This window comes from Xenopus laevis, chromosome 1S (assembly GCF_017654675.1).
Source record: "Xenopus laevis strain J_2021 chromosome 1S, Xenopus_laevis_v10.1, whole genome shotgun sequence".
Lineage (NCBI taxonomy): Eukaryota > Metazoa > Chordata > Amphibia > Anura > Pipidae > Xenopus > Xenopus laevis.
The window spans coordinates 64,893,421-64,909,113 of NC_054372.1; the positions used below are offsets into that span (position 1 = coordinate 64,893,421).

A 15,693-nucleotide genomic window follows, 5' to 3' on the forward strand; every position below is an offset into this window, starting at 1 on the left:
CATAACTGCCAAGAAAGTTAATTACTTTGAATCCTGCTGTTGCTGTTTTGTTTTATCTTGTATTGTAAACTGGTAGCTATTTTTCCATTGTGGTAGTTGCTTCTCTCTTGTTGATTCTCATAGCAGTATAATTTAATGTTCTTACTATGTAAAGAATGCCTGGCACTGAATGAAATCCCTTGTGAGCTTAACTTTACTACTTTGCTTGTCAAGATAGCCTTTATTTTTCAAGTGGGTGTCTGCACTCCCAGAGTGCCACTGAGGTCATAACTGCCTTTAAAGTAAAACAGTTTGGTTTACAACAATTGGAGCCATTTGAAATAAACAAGACAAATAGATTTCCAATCCCAAAGGCATAGATGAGTCAAAATAAATTGTCTACTAAATATAGGATTCCAATATAAATAGCTCCATACGTATAGATTTCTGGACTTCTCTTATTTCCTGTAGAGCAGACTTTTTAAGACCTTGTTAAATGTGGTTTACTTGTGCCAACGAAGTAAAGGAGAGTTTGGTGTGAAATATCCTTTTCCCAGCATTTATTCAGATCTTTTGCCTAGTTTTAGTTTGTTTGTTGAACTTTTTACATGTATTGATTTTTTGTTGTTCTTCTGTATTGTAGACTAGTCACATTTAATTCTGTAATATAGATAGTTCCGTCAATGCATTCTTGCTTAACTTTTGGCTGCATCATCTCTAGGGAAACACTTCTATGACAATTATCTCTGTCCCGTTATGTTTATACACTGTTTCATATTTCTTTTCACGGACAATGATTGCATTCATTATTGTCTAGACAAGACAAATGAAAGCAAGAAATCATATGGATGACTCGTAAGAATTCATGTAGAATAAGAGACTTGCAAGATTTTTAAACAATCCACAGTAGGAAAGGTTTTTGTTTTTTTTAAAGTCTGAAAAGATATATCAGGGTTGAAGACTACCTTGACGATGCATATCAAATTCATAAAAGATTCTTATTGTTGGGACCAAAAGACCTTTTTTTGTTCAAGGAAAAAACATCTCAACATGATGCGATAATGGCAGAATTTAATCAATTAATTTAATTAGTCATTTATGTTGATCTATGGGAAGCAAAGAGTGGATTACATATATATATATATATGTATACCTCTGTGCTACATGTCATTACCTACCTACTGTATCAAATTGCATAGTGTAATGGCACAGGTTTATTATCACTGCTGTGTTTAAGAATCTAGGGGGTAATGGAATAATAAAGCTTGTAAAGTTTGCAGCAGGCCATATACACTTCACATTTCTCGGCTCAGGATTGACCACGCACATGTCCATTTAAAATGTAAACATTAGTGCACGTGAACGTAAACGTAGCCACAGGCTACTGACGCATTTCGCAGCAGGTCTAGTAACATTTCAGCTCCAATATTCACCCCTGAGGAAGCCTGCACACTGGTATTAGGTGAAGGTTAAAGGAACAGTAACACCAAAACATTACAGTGTTTTAAAGTAATGAAAATATCATGTACAGTTGCTCTGCTCTGGATTAAAGGAACAGTAACATCAACAAATGAAAGTGTTTTAAAGTAATAAAATGTGATGCAGTGTTGCCCTGCACTGGTAAAACTGGTGTGTATGCTTCAGAACTACTATAGTTTATATAAACAAGCTGCTGTGCAGCAATAGCAGAACTTGAAAAAGGGAACAGGTTACATAGTGGATAACAGATAACATTATGTTCTACAGAGTCTATCTGCTGTTATGTAACCTGAACCTTTTGGACAGTAAGGTTTTCTTATAAATACTTGCTCATTCTCCTGCTTCTTCCAATAGGCCGCCAATAGAAGACAGCCAAACACTGCTTACTCCAGTAGTGAGTTGTGGGCCACCTGGAGCACTGATGACCCGTCCTGTTATTCTCACTATGCACCACTGTGCCGAAACAAATGCAGAGGACTGGAAAATGCAGCTTAATGAGCAGTCTATGCAAGGACAATGGGAGGTAAGTGAAATATGTTAACAGTTGGCTAAATAAATACATGAATATTTGTGCACTTCCTAATGCTTCTATCATTATACTGTTTTTTTGTTGATGTTTATTTTATCAGGTGTCCCAAACAATAACATAGGCAAGGTCCTGAAAGAGGGTTTATTTGAAAGGGTATATTCTGTTTTAAAAAAATATATATATTTTTCCATGCACAATTATGAAAGGAGAGAGAATTTTTTACCTTCAGTTATGTTAGGATCCTCTATTTAGCAGAGGCTTGCCAGTGGGCTAATTTCTATAACTGGCAGGTCCGCAAAATGAATGTATACACCTTATTTTAAAATAATATATGCCTTTTGGTAAAAACTGTTTCTGACATCGAGCCCTTCGTTCAAAGAAAATCCTTTTATTGTACTTTAGAGTAAGATGCTTAAAACACATCTCCAGCTGCTCTTTGAGGACTTTGCCAATATTTTTGTTTACTTCACACATTCCCGCAAAGGAGAAGTACATGTGGCCTCCTTTTGAAGTATCTCTTTGACCAGAATACAGAGAGACTAATATATTTTACTCTCAAGTTTCAGTTCTTCTGAAGGACAGGACTTAGATCCTGTTAATTTCATTAACCATTGCTGTCAGTTGAGTGCTTGTGGTCTTGGGGAATTATTTAACCAAGGAACCAGAGATTCCCAAAGCAAAAAGCATATCAATAAAAGCACTCTAATTATTAGTATTATTGCTACTACCCTTAATAAAGCATCCAGTAGAACTGACATATGCCTGCAAAGGCTTACACTGTAAATATATATATGAAAACACATGGAAAATACATGTAAATGTTCCTTTGCATAAATATTTGAGTAACAAAATGTGTTGTGCAGTCATTTGATAGAATGCCTACTGGGAAGTTTGATGAGCAGGGTAATAAATAACTGCTATGGGATGTGTGGGAATTCAAAGAACTATGTGGGAGTCGGTAAAATACATGAATGACAAAGATAAGGGAGTTGCACACTGTGGGTTATTATTTGTTTTATGATTTTCACTGGCATATCGCCAAGCTGGGAAACATCACATGCAGTGTTACAATGGACACCCAGCAAGTTTTTTAAAATGATCCAAAAGTTTGAAAAATAAAACATATAAAGAACTTTTTTTACTGAGGTTCAAATATTAAGGGTATTTTACCTAGACCCCAAATGCAAATGCAAGAAAACTGAGGACACCAAAGCTCCTTGATGATGCTCTGTTATTACTATCTTCTTTATAAAGTGGAGGTGCAATCAGGGGGTGTAAAGGAATACAACCTCATTGCATAAATTAAATATATTTAGGCATATTGTGCTAAAACCACTATACTAAATATACCCTCCAATCGCTAAGGAGAAGCAAAGTGTAAATCACTGGGGGCTACAGCCATCGTGACTGCAATCAGTTACCTGAAACCCCAGGCCAGTGTTTCTGCAGAAAACTGTCCCGACCCAGGGTACTTCTCATTGAGCACCATAGACCGATCTTTCCCTTCTTCTTTTTGAATACCCTCTGGCCAATGCATTTGCAGTAGGGTAAAAAGCCAGCTTTTTTTGTTTAAGTTCAGATTTTCATTGCACGTGCTTCTGCACCAACAAAGAAGATGCAAAAGAAGATTGTCCTCTGGTGGTCATTCAGCAAAACTACACAGCCCAGGGCTGGATTTACTCATCGGGCACCCAAAGGCCTGCCACTGCTCGTCGCCCTCACCACCCTCCCCTTGGCAAGTGCACATGGGCAAATTTCCTTCTTCAGGTTCAGAACACTTAAGATTGGTACTTGAGAAATTAAAAAAAAACATCAGATCTCCTGCATTTCCCCAGTGCTTCAGAACAAGTGTGGATGCAGCTGGGTGGTATGCCTTCCCACCAATCTGGGCCTCAGACCAGGGCAGTTCAGTTAATTGTATACAACCACGGGAGGGGGTGCATAATATTTGGCACCAACCAATGATTTAGACTTACCTTTTAGTTTAAAGAAATTGGTAGTGATGGGCGAATCTGACCCATTTTGCTTCGCCAACAATTCACAAAACAGAAAAAAATTGCTGAAATGCAAGTCTATTGGCATCAATGTTTTTTGTTGAGCAATTAGGTGCATCAATTTTTTTCACCCATTGAGGTCTATAGGCATAATTTTTGAGGCGAATCTATTCAAAAACTTCGCTTGTCACTAGAAATTAGGACTAGTTCCTCTATTTCTTGCAATATATTTAGCAGGCACCATTTTACTGAGTAGACATAGTTATTCCAGCAACTTTTAATAACATGGTTCCAAGCTCCAAAGTGTGGCACCACCGAGATTATTCGCAAAATTCAGTAACTCTACCTTGGTGCAATGAGCAGGTTCATTGACAGAGTGCAGGGGTAAGCAATCCCCGGAATAACAACTGTTGCAGTAAAACAAAACCATGCCTAGTCTTTGCCTTATGCTAAGCTGCTAGAAGTCAGAAGCACTGAGCGTGAATGCCCTGCTTCTAGCCACAGAATGAGCCATAAAGGTCCAACTAGCTAACCTTTATAGACACTGGAACGTTAACATAAAGATTTTTTTTAAACATTCATACACAATCTCATAACAGTAAAGTGCAGGCATACACACACACACATATATATATATATATATACATATTCATAAAAGACAAAATGGACTTTGTAGTTAGTCTAAAGCCAATGTTTTGGCTAATCTCAACCAGCTGTATGATTAATTCTCTGTGTTGACAATATCAGTTCATGTCATTTGTTTCCAAGATACTCATAGCTGCTGGTTCCAGGCTTGTATACATAATAAAGGTAATAAGTGTTCCAAGGTTTAAAAAAAAAAGCTGCCATATTTTTTCTACAATACTGACACCTAGTGGACATGTTAACTTCTGCAGGTTATGTGAATGATTATTACTCTAGTATTTGCTACAATATATTCAGTATTTATCAGCATCATGGGGTTGAAAACTTAAATGTATTATTATTCATTTACACTGGTAGTGTAATGGAAATGCATACATAGTCTAATAATTATCTCTAATAAAAGCAAAATATTAAAGCTTCTGGCTTATATTTCTTTCAGTTTTTTTTCCCCTGTAATCCGCCAATTCTGACTTCTTTCTTTCAATAGGATGTTGTGTTTGTCGGAGAAGAAAATTTCACCACTCCCTGTTATATCCAGATGGAGTCAGAAGCCTGTCATATACTCACAGAAACGTTAAGCACCTATGCACTAGTTGGACAGTCGACCAGCAAATTGTCAGCAAAGAGGCTGCAGTTAGCATTATTCGGGCCAACGTCCTGCACTTCTTTAGAATATAACATTCGAGTTTATTGTTTGGATGACACTCAGGATGCACTTAAGGTATATGAAGAAAGTCTTATTTAAGATTATTAAATATACTGAGACATTAGTCGGTGCAACAACATAAGTAAAGTGCTATGTTTTCTAGAGCTATATGCCTATATATATAGCTCTTCCTATAAATATGAAGAGGTACAAGATACAGTACTCAGCAACAGAGATTTTTTTTAGACATATGCAATTTATATACACAAGCCCTTTGAATTGTTTGACTACCCAGGCAGGCAATATAAACATAAATGAAAATCTGTTGTAATCATATAATTTGTATTGATCGTGCTTTGGACACCCTGATGAGTTAGTTAGGGCAGGCTGCAAATAAAGCAGTGCTGATTGATTTGCTTCAGTTTAATGTAGATGGTCTCTAATGATGTTCCTTTTTTTCTTCTAAAGACTAATAAACAAGCACAGTATTAGATTATGCATTCTCCTTGTTCACTAAGGCTTGTTTTTAAAATCAATCAAGCCTTTGTCTTAGAGGAAATTGCTTTTCTTAAATTAAAAATAGATGTGAATATTAGGGCTTGCTTTTTTTTAACAAATGAACAGTGCAAAGTCAAATTAAAGTGGAAGTATATGATAATATAGCTTTGCAACTTACTTTAACTAACTGCTATTCCATGTGTGGGATATTATGTACCTTACTATGAAATAGATAGGCAGATAAACAGGGATGAAGAAGAAGATTGCCAGCGTATAGTTTGCCTTTAAAAATAAAAATGGAGGCGTTCGTATCTCAGAAATCAAGTCTCAATGTGACTGAGATATACATGGATATTAGAAGTCAACACAGCATGTTATGACAATATAATGGCTAAGGCCACAGGACAAGTGATTTAATATGGAATGCTGTGGTATACTTATATTATAAAAAAAAGGGTTACGTTATTCCTTAAAATACACAATAGCCAATCAGTCTCTGAGCTTTGATTATTGGTCGATATGGGTACCTATATATCTATGTATGTAATGTGTTTATGTTTATATACAGTATGTTCCTGAGGATATAGTCCAGTGACACACACATATTTATTTATAAAGTTCTATAAGTTCAAGGCATTTATTTCATTATTTGCATCTAACTGGGAGTCTTATTTTTTATCTTTTGTAAAAACAGGAAGTGATACAACAGGAAAGGAAGGTTGGAGGGCAGTTACTGGATGAACCAAAAACTCTTCACTTCAAAGGAAGTACTCATAACCTGCGCCTTTCCATCCATGATGTTCCACATTCCTTATGGAAAAGCAAATTATTAGCTAAATATCAGGTAGAGTATATGGTCAGTTTCTCCTAGGGCTTACAGGAAACCTTGAAATGTTGAAGGAGCTTTAGTACTGGTTTGTCCCTTTTGCTGCACCATGGCTTTCAGGCATTTGTAGACTGTCTCTAGGGAGCATCTACAATAAATTAAACCCTTAATTTATAAGGCAATAACTGAACACAGAGGAGAGTGATGGTAGTTCCCCTCAACCCCTTTGTTAGACCATCCAGAGGAACATCAGTAGACCAGGGGGAGGAGGTGATCATAGTCATTAGTTATATTTACTTTCTGTCATCTTCTGCATACAAGAAAGAAATGCATACATAATGAGACAAAATTGCAATGTCCCTGTCCTGCCCCAGACCACATACATATTACACATACTCCCAAACACCATACAGTATACTGTGTTAAAAAATCAAAACATATTTCAGTGATGGGGCATATGCTGTTGATATTGCCAGACACATGGTTATCTGCACAGCTCAAGGGTGCCATTTTTTTTATATAATTTGCCTTGCAATAGTTCCTGCCATGTAATATATTCAGCTTGGTGTTTAGCATCAAATAAGTAAATACATACAGGATATGCACAACAAAAATGTATATACCCAGCACAAATTCTATAGTTATTGCTTGTGAGAGAAAATTAAACTGTGGTTCTTTAATACTCATATCTATTGCCTATATCATTTGTAAGACAGTTTCATTTTAACAAGAACATATAATATAATAACATAAATATTACAGCCTTTTTTATTCAGTAGACAACATGTTCTCTTTCATAGTATGTTTGTTATCATCTTTCAGCTGATCCTCTATGGCTACACGCTGGCTTAGTTAGTGTGGTTTTAACAGCTAACTATGGATTGTAGAGAGAGTGTGCCAGGTCAGCAGCTTCATCGTTATGCCTGCAGGCTAAACAACTTCTTTTCAGTGCTTTCAGCTTCCATTAACCAGGTTTCACTCAGTAGCCCTTCTCTCTCAGGGGACTTGCACTGTGTGCTCATAAAGTGCTGAACTTATTCAGACTAAAGTGAGCAGCAGAAATGTTCCCACTACTGCAAAAAGACAGACTGCTTGTGTATAACTAGAGCTGGGTGCTGTAGAACAAGCTGTATTTTTATTGGCATTGTGTACTGTATGTCACAGATTGCTTTTGTTGTGCATGCATTCGGCTTTCTTGCCAGGAAGTTGCTGCTGCTGCAGTCGCGTCTGATTAGAGCCTTTCAAAGCCAACCATGGCTTATATGTGTGTGTGTGTCAGTGCATTTCCCATTCTTCTCCTGCTCCCATTCTGAAGAGATTGTCCTAAGCATATCCCAATTATAGTATGACACGCCAACTAATCTGCTGCCTGGTCTATGTCATGCTCTAGGAAATTCCTTTCTATCACATCTGGAGCGGATGCCAAAGGAACCTTCACTGCACCTTCACTCTGGAACGCTTCAGCCTGAGCACGGTAGAGTTAGTGTGCAAGCTCTGCGTGAGGCAAGTGGAAGGGGAAGGACAGATCTTTCAGCTCAATTGCACAGCCTCAGAGGTACGGGGAAAGACATCTGCAATGAGGATATTTCCATTTCTATTTCTATATTATGTGTCATAGCATTCAGTGTTTTCAACAAAACTATTTAGAAAGATTTCAACTTTCAAAAACATATATTTTCGGGTTGGTATGAACTTTCTAGAGCTTATGAAGAACAATGACAAGTCCAAAGATGAATCTGCCAGTGGTTATTCTGTATAAAGAACAGTGTTTAGTCATTCCCATCACTCCCAGCTCTAGAGAGCTCACAATCTAATTTAAATACAGTACAGAGGGTCACTGTAACACCAAACACGATTGTGCCTCATTAGTAAAACTGGGTTCAGAAACACTACAATATTTTATATAAACAAGCTGCTGTGTAGCCATGGGGGCAGCCATTCAAGCACAGGATACACATTAGTTAACAGATACATTCTGAAGAATCCCATTATATACTTCAGAACTTATCTGTTATCTGCTGTGTATCCTGTGCCTTTCTCCTTTTTTGGCTTTGAATGGCTGCCCCCATGGCTACACAGCAGTTTTTTTTTTATATATACTATATAAACTATTGTAGCATATCTGAAGCAAACACACAATTTTTTCCAGTGCAGCGCAACAATATTTTAATTACTTACTTTAAAAACGAACACTTTTATATGTTGGTGTTACTGTTCCTTTAAGCAATCAGCATGCACTTCTGCACTCCGGTTTGAATCCAGAGAACACAGACATTCTATAGACAACCTAGACTCACACGTATTGGTAAAATACATCATTAAATAAATGCATTAGACAGAAGAATATGTTAGCAATTTAGGGGATGACGTCAATGCCATTCCTGGAATGTATGCCAAATGATGTGTATAGAGAGACCCAGCGCACTGTATGTTACTTTTGAATTAACAATGTCTGTGTGTCCACATTGCCTTAAATTTACTTTTTCTAAGGGAAAAAAAATCTAATTCATGGTTTAATTTATTCCTGATCTGGAGCAGAACCTAACCTTAACTACTGGTCTAGACAAAGGGGGTATCATATTTAGCTTTTTTTCGATTTATACTAAGATGCAAATGTTGTCATACAGTTTCTATACCCTAGACCCTAGTTTGTTTTTATATACAGCATTCTATGACTGCAGAAATACCTTGCTCAGAATTACTCTGGGGTGGTAGTATAATATGAGGCATCTTTAGATTTTGTCAATTATAGCAATCAATCAGCAGGCAGCATTTACTAGTCAGCTGTTTAAGACATTTCTGATTGTTGCTATTGGTTGCATCTTTTATTTTATTACTATATGCATATAGAGCTGTTTGTTTCAGGAATAAAGTAGATTGCCACACGATTAGCAGAAAATATATTGATCCAACAATCACACATATTGATATTTTAGAAATAAACAAGTATTCTTAGCCGTTTTTATACTTTTTTATTATATCAAATGACTGTTTTTATCATCTAGCTAGTCCAATACTTGCCACAGGCCAACAAATTGACACTTCACTGGTTTCCCCAGCAACAAGAAAATTTACACTCAATTAGCACTGGTGCTTTTGCGCATACTAAAATCATTTCCTTATACAGTGGTAAATTACACAAGTGCAGCTCCCATCATGCCTCAGCCTTTATTATCACTGATAACCATAATGTTGACTCTATTTTGCTAATTAAAATGTTTTCAGGCCTTTAAGAAACTGACTAGATGAGGGTTTGGTACCCATAGCTGTTCTACCGCTGTTCTACCGCAGATTATAATATGCTTTATTAAAAACCTGTTTTTTGCTTCTCTATACAGAGAAAAGCTTTGGTGTCTCTGGAGTTAGTCTGGTGTTTGTACTAATTGTTGTTCTCTGAGACTCCGTGGAGACCAATATATCTGCAATTCATGTTATGCCTGCTATAAATATTGCTTTCCCATTCTGCAGGCTAGATATATGAGGCTAGTAAACAGAAGAGTATTGGAATTTAAGCCCAGTGCTTTGATAAAGTTGAAATAAAATGTGCTTACTAATCCATATACAGAAATCATACTTGATATAAATTATTTTTTGTTCCATTTTGAAATGCAGGAATCTAGCAGCATTATTGATTTGCCACTCATGGATTCAGCTAGTACCATTACTACAATTGTAGGACCAAGTGCTTTCAGCATTCCCCTAACAATACGGCAGAAACTTTGCAGCAGCCTGGATGCCCCTCAGACCCGTGGACATGACTGGAGAATGCTTGCCCATAAACTCAAGTTAGACAGGTCTGTAACACCTTTTCTAACTCAAGTACATATTTCTGAATGATCAGGTCATTGTGTCAAGCATCTCAGGAAATGAGCAATGTATGGAAAATGCTTCCCACATGCTCAAAAGAACCACAAGGAATTTGCCTCATATCTGTTACACATCTTCTCAGATACTCCCTAATTCTGTAGTGGAAAAGGAACAGAGTTGGATTATATTAGGTGAATAAATAAATGGGTTAGGGCAATGAAAGTGACAGATTTGGAACCCCAGTTTATAGTATGTCTATATAATTGTCTATTCTCAATTAGAACATTGGGTCAAGAATCTACTTTATGTTGGGAGTTGCCCAGAACCACACTAGCAAGGTTAATAATCTGTTATTTTTATTTATTTTAATATGGAATCATTTATATGTGGAAATGCTTAATGACTGCCCTGCCCAGCAATTTAGAAGTTGTTCCATGTAATAGGTAGAAAGCATGTCACGGTTCTAACAACCAATCAGCAGGTGTTCTACTGTTTTAGAGGTAAAAAAAAGATACTACTCCTGGAGATACCATCACCTATTTTGCATTTCCCTGCGCGATTTTATTTTGAAGGTAATGCTTTGTTGACCAGAAACTATATTTATACATTTACAAAAGCATGCTAAAAAAACATATTAGTCCCTGGTAGGATATCTGCCATTCTAAGGTTTCCAATTCAACAAATTTATACCAGCCTTTTGGCCCATGTTGTATAAATTGCGCCAAGGTGGGGTCTGTACAAAAAATATAAATATATTGTGCAAAAGACTTCTTAATAAAGAAATAGCATTGGGGATCCCAACTAAATCATCTTTGTTCATAGATATTAACAAGAAAACCCACATTAAATGGACCCCTCTTCCCTATAGATAGCCTTTTAACGCATGTTTTTCTAGTTGTCACAACATTGATGGTCATTCAGACCTACCTTATTTCTTAGGCCAAGATGATCCTTTATTTTCCAGGAATTATTTCTCTTTCTAACCTGCTGCCCTGACTGTAGCTTTGTTTCCTCTTTCTCCATGTAATTCGCTTACGACGTGTGTTTTCCCCTGCAGGTACCTTAATTACTTTGCTACCAAACCCAGCCCCACAGGGGTTATTTTAGATCTCTGGGAAGCCCAGAACTACCCAGATGGAAACTTCAGCACTCTGGCTGCAGTCCTGGAAGAGATGGGCCGACACGAGACCGTGATTTCATTAGCAGCCGAAGGAAAATATTGATCACCGTGTGCAAGAACAAGTGGCAGTTGGGAGCTCCTTATACCTTTGCAGAGTTCCACAGTAAACAGGACATGGAGAAAAGTATCCCAACCAATGAGTTTCACCTATTCTATTTAAAATGACTTTGATATAAACCTTTCTTGTACATGAACACAGAAATGGGAAGAAAAAAACCATGCAACACTGTATCTTGAAAATTATAAACCAGCCTCGTTCAGTGTGTCTATACACAGCTTGGTACAGGATTTTACAGTTTCCTAGGAAACGCATTTTATTCCTATCCAGGTACATGGATAAACTTTTCTTTACAATCCCAGTTCCAATGGACTTTGTTTACATCCAGTGATGGACAGGGGTTATCAATACTGTTCCATGACTATTTGTATTGTGTGTAAGACATCAGAATGAGTGCACCCCCTGGGGGTAATTAGTACAATCTGCTCGGTGCAGTGATCACATCACAGATAATCCCCTGTTTCCAGATCCTTTTGTTCATACAAAGTCTGGAAACTGAATAACTCAGCGATCTGCAAATTCTGAATATCCAGCTGTTGCTGGACTACTACTCCCACAAACCTTTACAGGCATCAGCAGTTGCTGGTTTCTGAGAGTTGTAGTTCAGCAACAGCTGGATGCAGATTGCTCATATCCCTGGAATATTTTCAAGTGCTAAACAGAAAAGCATTCCTCTGCCAATATTTCTGGCAAGTCAAAGACTTTATTTTTTTACATTTTGCAAAGAAGAAGTTAGGGGGAGAAATCAGTTATAGTTGAGTTATGGAAACATATTACACATGGGTTGGGAATAGCCATTTGGAGAGCAGTTCTATTTTTCCTTTTTATTAATGGGATTAGTATAAAACATCTATACTGTCTATCCAAGTAAACAATATTTCTCTTATCAAACGCCATTCCACAGTATTGTATATGTTCTTGTTTTATATTAGTAAACTTTCACACTAATATGAGTTCTTAAGAGGCTGTTATAATAAGCCTTTATTTCTAGCAATACTGGAGGATTCAGTCCCTGTGCAAGAAAGAAGGCAGCCATCTCTTTGAGCACATGCAGTATTATAGTATCACCATTATATAAGGTGTATCTCTTAAAGAACTAACAGTCAGCATGGAATCCTTTATCACAGCTTCCCAGCCAACTCCTAATCCCTACACTGCAAAGTATTCTTTTGGTGCAGTCCCAGGAACAGAATGAGCAGCTCTTGTATCTGCTGGCAAAATAGTACCGTAAGTAAATACCAGACCCCTCGACAATCTTCATAAAGAGCTCTATGATATCCCCATATTAGAGATAAATGACATGTTTCAATTATCAGCCCCCTTAAATGAGGGAAAATAAAGCATATTTTCATCCATATCACCCACGATTCTCCAGGAGCAATCACAGATTCAAGTCACAAAGGCCTATCTCTGATTCAGCCAATCAGAAAATGTCAACATGGGCATCACGAGCAGCAGAGTTTCATGAAGCTCAAAAATAAAACCGTGGCTAAAATTAATATCAGACCCAACTTAAGTCGCTCACAAGTATCCGCAAATCAACTTGGTTTTGGAGATCTATATGATTTCATAGGAATTTAGATGTTTTTTTACTATTTGATATCTCTAGAAAGTAATTTTATACAGACACACTTAGGCCCACAAATTTGATGACTCATAATTAATAAGAAAAAATATACTATTTACTATAACCAATGTTTATCATCAACGTATTTTCCCTAGAAAGACATTCAACTATGTTGACATGTAACACTGCATTATGGAGTATCACAATAAGAATATTTGATTGCTTTCTCAAAAATGTATCATCTATTAATGACCACTACGTGGTCACATGGCATTAGTGTCTAGGAAGATGGTGGATGAGAAAGCATTATGGCAGTATCTACTCACATGCATATGTCAATGCCCAATAGCTGGCTGGGGATTCTGGAAGTTGTAGTTTGCATGAGCAAGGAAGGAGGAGGTCAATATTTTGATGTGGGTCTGGCCTAACTCATAGGTAACATGTATGACAAAGCTATAATACTGTCACTGGCACAACTAAATAGCTTTAGTACATGGCTCCATATTATATAATGTTTCAATAAAACTAATGTCTGACCATAAGGAATTAGATTACTTTTGCTGTTAAAAACAATGACAGAATGGCTCTGGCATTACATATCTCTTTCATTCTAACATATATAATAATCAAATGCTCAAATGACTTTACCCTTGTAGCTGGTTCAGCCAGGTAAAGAAGTGAATTACAGTAGTAATTCTATTAGCAATCCCTATCTGCTTGGTAGTAAAGTTGATTCACTACAAAAATAAAATTACATAGTTATCTAGAGCCTTCTGTACATAAACACATTTGAAAATATGCTACATTGCTGGCAGTGTAGACATGGATATTGTGTCTGCTTGTAGCTGGCTTCTTTTATCTTTTTTTTGTAGTGAATACATTTTGGAGGATGAGAAGGTGTCGAGTTTATTACAAGATCAAAACACAGAATTCTAATCCCGCATGGCCATAAAAAACGAATATCTGCATCATTTTACAATCTGATACATAGGCCTCGATTAGATATCAGCTTTGAATAAGGCAAGTCATTGGCTTTATCAGTAAGGTGCATTCCTTTTTGTAACACAATAATAACACATTTTATAGAAAAACAGGACGGGACTGCATATAAAAATAGGTGCAGGATTTATGAACACAAGCCAACTTTTCTCTAGTAACTGTTGATAAATATTGTACAACTGGATTCAGGTGCCTATATCTGTTTCTCAATAAATACAGAATTTAAATGAAGTTGTGATATCCAGTAGGAGATGCCCTAACAGGTTATTATTGGCAAATGTTGACAATACTATCGTCCTCGGCTTTGTAAGGTTAAATGGAGATCGAGGTTATCATGTAGTTGGGTTTGACTTGTCAACAGATGTAGGAGCTTCTCTAAAACACAACAAAGCACAATGTTGAACAGAATCCAACAGGAGGCTTCATTAAAGGAGAAGGAAAGCTTTAAACTAAGTAAGCTTAATCAGAAAGGTCTATATGAATACACTAGTAAACCCTCAAAGTAATGCTGCTCTCTGAGAGTCCTCTGTCAAAAGAAACTCCACATTTCTGTTCTTCTATTGTGTACACATGGGCTTCTGTATCAGACTTCCTGTTTTCAACTTAAACCTCCAGGGCTTGGGCTTGAGCATGCTCAGTTTGCTCCTCTCCCCTCCCTTCTGTAATCTGAGCTATGAGCAAGGAGGGAGAGACTCAGGCAGGAAGTGATGTCACACAAAGCTAATATGGAAGCTGCTAACCTAAACAAACAGAGACAGTGTCTAGAGCTGTTTACTCAGGTATGGAAAAGCATTCTAAAGAATAAAAATGGCGTTCTAACTTGCACTGTGGTGGCTAATCTATTGGCAATAAACTGCCTTTGTAGCTTTCCTTCTCCTTTAAAGAAAGATGGTTTACAGGATCAGAGGGTATCAGCTGTGTCGGTCTTTAGGCGCACAGAATAATCTCATTCTACATGATTTCTCAATTGCAAAGGTTTCCCAAACTTTGAAAACACCTTTCCAATGGAGTGTGGCATGTTAGCTAGAGTTGTGTGACACACTAGAACATAAACGCCACTTTTTGATGGTACATTATTAAAGTCTGATCTAACCAGAAAATGTAACTAGCTTCCTATGAACTTGCAAGTTGGAGGCACTTAAAAAGGGATTCCTAAAGGGAGAGATGCCCAGTGGTTGCTTAGCTACTAAACAATAGCTCCTATTATCATCAACCAGCTAGCAACCTAAAATTGTACATATGTACATTCTCTTGGGTCCATGATATACTGCAAAATAAAACTTGATTTGAATATTGTTTTTAAAATGCTTTGATGGCAGTAATCATGATGAGGAAGCAGGTGCCCTTAAATACTTTAGATTTATCAAGCACACCATACTATATTGGTTTGCACCTAAATATGAAGTTCTATTCATACATATGGGTCCATATATTCCTTTGTGAGCAACTCTGACAATTGAACAAAACTTTATATTTTACGCTGGTG

The 15,693-nt window shown here is 37.0% G+C and overlaps 1 protein-coding gene across 2 annotated transcripts in view; it reads left to right on the forward strand.

The window, feature by feature from the left end:
- unc5c.S (unc-5 netrin receptor C S homeolog) overlaps window positions 1-14,708 on the forward strand; it is a 265,714-nt gene extending 251,006 nt beyond the window's left edge. For both annotated transcript variants that reach the window (XM_018243405.2, XM_018243404.2), the window contains 6 exons: window positions 1,813-1,981; window positions 5,114-5,347; window positions 6,465-6,614; window positions 7,987-8,151; window positions 10,209-10,390; window positions 11,461-14,708. In XM_018243405.2, the coding sequence (XP_018098894.1) occupies window positions 1,813-1,981; window positions 5,114-5,347; window positions 6,465-6,614; window positions 7,987-8,151; window positions 10,209-10,390; window positions 11,461-11,626 (1,066 nt within the window). In that variant the 3' untranslated portion in view covers window positions 11,627-14,708. The remainder of the gene's footprint in view (window positions 1-1,812; window positions 1,982-5,113; window positions 5,348-6,464; window positions 6,615-7,986; window positions 8,152-10,208; window positions 10,391-11,460) is intronic.
- The last annotated feature ends 985 nt before the right edge of the window (window positions 14,709-15,693 follow it).